The sequence below is a fragment of the Sitodiplosis mosellana genome, unplaced genomic scaffold (genome assembly GCF_009176505.1).
Source record: "Sitodiplosis mosellana isolate CC-2019 unplaced genomic scaffold, AAFC_SMos_1.0 Smas_scaffold_2639, whole genome shotgun sequence".
In the NCBI taxonomy this organism is placed as follows: Eukaryota; Metazoa; Arthropoda; class Insecta; order Diptera; family Cecidomyiidae; genus Sitodiplosis; species Sitodiplosis mosellana.
In genome coordinates this window covers 1-5,304 of record NW_022597881.1, presented here as the reverse complement: position 1 = coordinate 5,304, position 5,304 = coordinate 1, and the positions used below count along the sequence as shown (strand labels likewise).

Sequence of the window (5,304 nt, the reverse complement as noted above, 5' to 3'; positions counted from 1 at the left end):
GAAAATGCTATTGAAATGATTGAAAAAAATGTCGATTGAAGTTCTTGAAGAAAGTGAACTACACCAGAATAATTTCATAAAAATAACCAATATTTTATGAGTTTGCATTTCTGTTGCTGGAAAATTTCATGGTAAATTCTTGATGACAGTAATTTGAAATTTTTTTTTTATTGTGATTCGGGAGTTTGAGTCCATTATCATATGAATTAGCTAAAGAAGACAGACTGTGAGGCAGCGAGCATTCGACGAAAGATCATTGTGCATTTCAAATGCATATTGTTCGACGCGATCGGTGCTTATATGCGAATTAAAAATACATTTGAATTCACACAAATTTAAACATCGATATTCAATCAATGTCTCCTTTTTTCCCAAAAATTCAAATCTATTTCTGTTGAATGAAAGTACGTTTGCTGCATTAAATGACATTTATAAAAGATGAACTCATTCAGTCTTTACTCCAATTACCTGCGCTTTTGGTTTGTGTAGAAAAACTTTTCATCAAAAAGCTTGAATCAAATGTTGAGAAAGTGTTCGAACAGTTCGGGATGCTGAGGCTTAATTCGAGATGAAACGAAGTCCACCATAATCAAATGCTCTTCGGAAGGTATAAGTAAATGAAATGGTTTGAAGAAACAAAGGATTTGGTCTAATCGATGATTTGTTTTGTACAATCGATTTAGTACAATCAATTCAAGTGTGTGACTTTGAACTGCAAACATTAGACTTCGATTCGCCCCGTTTACAATTCGACTTGATCTCGGAGAAGGTTTCAGACAGCGACAATGAGCTGCAATCACAAAATGAGACTGAGAAAAAGCAACGAAAATATGGTAAACTTATGCTTTATAAAAGGTCTTGATCAATACTTTAACCAGACCCAACAAAACTCAGTCTCAAACAGAACAAATGCCCAATGGAATCGTTATTGGCCGTTCTACGAATGAAAATAGTCGCTCGTTTGATCCGATCCGAACAAATGAATTTGTTGTTTTTTTCTTGTATAGAATGGAAGTTCTTCTTGAATGTAATGAAAGTTCATTTTTGACTAGATCCTTTACTGAAAACCATTTGACGTTGAATCGGAAACCGAAGCGACTGTGTCTTTTTTGGTGCGATGGAAATCTCATTGCGAGTTGGCTTTGGTTTACATGAGTTCTGAACATGTTTGAAACATTATTCTCAATATTTCAAATCAAATGTTCACAAGCAAAAGTAATGGTATTATGGGATATGGACTGTTGTTGATCATTTTTCTACATCAAATATATTGACTTTTTGGGAGGAAGCGAGATATTCTCATTATTTGCATTGGTTGGAATGAACGAAAATTTAATTGAAAGTATGTGTATGGACTCTTCTCCAAAGAAAACATTCAATTTTTATGCAATGCAGAATAATTTCATTGAATGGAATGAATAAAGTGGAAAATAAATATTCTAAAAACATTAGTTATTTCATTGCATAGTCAAAGGATTAATACCAGTTTTTGCTTTCAATCAATAAACATTGAGTAAACAACGCAGTAGCGGAATGAAGAGATGATCAATAATTATATAATTATAATTAAAGCGCCCAGATTTCTTTTGTTCAAGGCCTAACTTTTGGTCGGAAAGGGATCAAAAGGACGGGCAGAATTCTTTTCAAATCTAGGCAAAAGCTGGCCAAAATTTTAAATGTGTGGAGGGTTTTCGACTTAAAAAACTACAGTTTTGTTATAATTTGTTCAGTGAATCTTCAATGGTTAAATTAACCATAATAAAACAAAAAATCAAGTGAGATCAAAAGTTCAATGTGCTTCTTCTTTACGTTTAAATTAAAAATGTTAAATGACAATACAAAAATGAATTCAATTTGTTCGACATTTGTTTATGATTTCAACTTATCAATAGATTGTTGCACAATGATCCGCCAAAATAAAATGAGTCTCAAATCAAATCATACATATTAGTTCGATGCGAAATTGACGAAAGCACCGAGATAGTCTCGATCATTAAACGTCAAACCAACAACGCCACACATTTTGACGGCAACGCATTGGAACTGCATTGATAAGTGTATTTAATACAGTGTCGAACATTGTCGTGTTAGAAAACATAAACAAGACCGTAGATCGTCGCTTCTCTCCGCTCTGCGTTCTTGAAGCTTGTAAATTTAAGGGATTTGATTAATTTGATGTTTCTAATCAAATTATTATCGTAAGCACTACATGGAATGGTGTTTTAATCGTAGCATAATTGAGGCTGTGAGAATGAAAATGGCAATACAGGAATAAACATTCTGAAACGAAACATAAAACAGCAAACACGCAAAAGTGAATCATGAATGTTTGAGCAGCAGCAGTGAACCATGAGTATCGGTACGTGTACGTAAATTCATGATTTGCTTCAACACAGCGCTCATTCAAGATTCACTTTTGAGAATTTTCTTTCTTGGCGGCAGTTCAGTAAATATTTTTGTTACGTTGCGCATATGTATGTTTTCGTTTCATGAATCAGTTTTAAAAAAATGTTATTCATTTCCAAACTCACCGTAGTTTTAATTCAATCCAGACAAAATATATTATTTCAAATCATAGACCTTGATTTGCGTTAAACAAGAGTATGTATTTTGTTAGTTTAGAATACCAATAAACAGGAGTATGTTTTTCTGACTTTGGTTGTTAGAAAAGGCGAGTATGTTTGTCCAAATTGGTGAACTAATCATTTGTACATTTGGCGGCGCCCGATACTTCAATTGAACGAATTGGTTTTTGAAAAAATAGAGTATGCTTGCATAAATGGTTAAAAATATTAAGTTCTCTGGACGAAGAATAACAGGGGTGCATTAGGGTGTTTTTCATAACCTGAAAAAGAAAAATGGTAGATTTTAAATTAAAGAGGAAAAAATTCTGTATCAATTAGTGGTGTTCACACAACGGAGCAATCGATATTCACACCTCCCGAAGCAAAAAGACTGCTTTTCCATTCGAATGTCTAAATAACTCTCGCTCCGAAGCGTTGAACAAATTCTACTTACCGTGATATGATGCATTGAACAAGTCATATCCAAAGAATGCGGCGACATTGTCAAACCGGAAAATGAACACGACTCATTCTGATCATCAAATAACGTCTATAAAACCACTCATGTACTGCGGTAAATAAAGTTAGACACCTTATAAACCTTAAAATAGCCCACTAAGTGCAAGGCTTGAGAACTCTAATAAACTATTAGAAAATATTTGTTAAAAAAAACTTTAATGCTAAACGCTGGATTTTGAATTATGGATTAAGTGGAACGCCGTCGTCATCTGGTCGTTGCAGCAGTGCTGGATGTATCGGAATGTCAAGCAGCGTGCAAAGACCTAAGTAAATAGAAAACAAGCACACAAATAACAATTAATTTAAGCGAAAACCAAATCGAATCCAATTTTCAAATGAAATATTAATAGATAATGAACCTTTGTACATGATCAGTTTGGCTGCTGATATGTCCCGATGCCAAAGTGATTTGAGCAACTTGCGTGATTGTGCCGCGTCTTCTGTTCCAGCGTTTTCAGCAGCATTTGGTTGCCAGGTTTTGAAGAAGCGTTGCTTCTTTGACACCAAACGTCCTGAATTTCGTTGGGTTAGAATGGCTGCAATAGCATCACCTTGATCGCGCATTCCCTCCCATGTACGCATGATTTTCCGTTGCATTTGTAACACTCGTTTGATGATAGCTGTCTTGAAATGTACCAGCTTACCGGCGATGAGATCAATTGCACGACGCCATTCAATGTGTTTGTCCAAACGTAAGCGTGCATAGTTTTTCTGACTGTATGCCGCGATACCATCTTGGGACATTCGCAGGCGATGTTCGATGTAATGGCGCCAAGAGATGTTCCGTGGCGATGGTGTCTGGCCAATCTCTGCGGCGATACGTTTGAGGTCTGCTTGTTCGTCATACGTGAAGACTCGTGTCATTCGTTCGGCTTTAATGTTGCGCGCATCTTGCTTCGATTTCTGGTGGTATTGTTTGAACGAAATCTTCTCGTTGGTCTGTAAATAAAATGCAACAAAAGTGAATTAATACTTCTTCTTCTTCTTCTTCTTCTTCTTCCTTTTTTCGTTTTGTAAATACTTACCTCTTCGCCGGTCTGTAGATCGAGGCGGACCGACGCAATAAAGGTTCGCATGCCTGACTCAATTTCCAATGCATACGCGAATTCGTTTGCGAAATATTTTCGTTTGGTTTCGACCTCTTCTTCATCAGTAACAGTTTTGCTCTGTTTCAGCAATTTGAATAACACCGACGCTGACACACCATCTGATATAATCGAATCGCCGAATTCCTTTTTATTCTTGACCAGCTTGATAATTTCGTCCATGTTGAAAAACAAACGCTCTCCTTGACGCTTCTCTCTCCTTGAATTCAGTCTGTGAGATCCAGCGCTGTTGGTATTCGCCGTTTCGTAAGACACGAGTGCCTTTTGTTCGCGGCATTGCCTTAATGCCACATAAAATGTTGTACAATGCATCCGTATCAATTTTCACGTGTCGGCGCTGGAATGTGCACTTCGAAATGACTGTGAAGGTGGTGATTTCAGGCGGCTCTGGAAATTCTGGCTGATGCACATAGAGCGGATATTTTCGGAACAGATTCCAAGTTTGGCGTAGATTGGCAAACGCGAGGTGAAAGTTATGAATTTCGCGCTGTATATTAATGAACATGCGCAATGCTTGGAACCAATTGAGTTCAACGAATTCTCTGATGTTGAATGGGTGTGGATCATCTGGTCTGTGAGGTGCTCCAATCCAATACAGCTCCGCCAACAGTATTTCCAATTTCCGTATGGCATTTGCATTGCCACGCGTTGAATCTCTCCGGTTCTATGTGTAGTTGATGGCATTTTTGATGTCGTCACCATCGAATAATTCGTCCAACTCGAGATCTCCACACAGACACATGTGGTTCAATTCGTAGCAACGCATTTTGAAGAACTTTCTCAAACGCTGTTCGCAATGCGTTTTGAGGTTGTTCTTGACGTTTGTGGCATATTGCTCGTACAGGTATTTTAATGTATTGCCGAAAAATCTGTTCGTTGGACATGGATACCATTCGCCGAGAATGTTGACAACCATTTGCCGGAAACCTGGGACCATAAATATTCGATCATTGGTGTAATTTTGCCGGAGCACACCTTGGAAGCACATTTTGATAATTTCATCACCATTGCTGTTGAAAAAGTGGTTGTTGAAATCATCGACCGCCGTATTAACCTAACAAGAACAATGTTTTTTTTTGTTCAATTTGAATGAATCGAATCGGTTCAAGATGGTC

At 37.1% G+C, this 5,304-nt stretch overlaps 1 protein-coding gene and 1 long non-coding RNA gene across 2 annotated transcripts; both read right to left on the bottom strand.

Moving 5' to 3' along the window:
- Positions 1 to 2,524: 2,524 nt before the first annotated feature.
- LOC129571492 (uncharacterized) lies at positions 2,525 to 3,606 on the bottom strand. The gene is made up of 3 exons (XR_008688290.1): positions 3,443 to 3,606; positions 3,019 to 3,346; positions 2,525 to 2,845 (listed from the first exon to the last, which is right to left on the bottom strand). It is a non-coding gene; the product is annotated as an uncharacterized LOC129571492 (long non-coding RNA).
- Positions 3,607 to 3,610: 4 nt separating this feature from the next.
- Positions 3,611 to 4,351, bottom strand: LOC129571493 (uncharacterized). Its single transcript, XM_055451294.1, has 3 exons — positions 4,109 to 4,351; positions 3,690 to 4,022; positions 3,611 to 3,619 (listed from the first exon to the last, which is right to left on the bottom strand). The coding sequence occupies exons 1-3, from the start codon at positions 4,349 to 4,351 to the stop codon at positions 3,611 to 3,613; spliced, it is 585 nt and encodes a 194-aa protein (XP_055307269.1).
- Between the last annotated feature and the right edge of the window lie 953 nt (positions 4,352 to 5,304).

Bases quoted from the DNA above. Each gene is read 5' to 3' on its own strand.
- LOC129571493 (XM_055451294.1), bottom strand. From the start codon at position 4,351: ATGGACGAAATTATCAAGCTGGTCAAGAATAAAAAGGAATTCGGCGAT. The intron at 4,023-4,108 runs GTAAGTATTTAC...TTTTATTTACAG, and splicing joins ATCTACAGACCGGCGAAGAG to ACCAACGAGAAGATTTCGTT.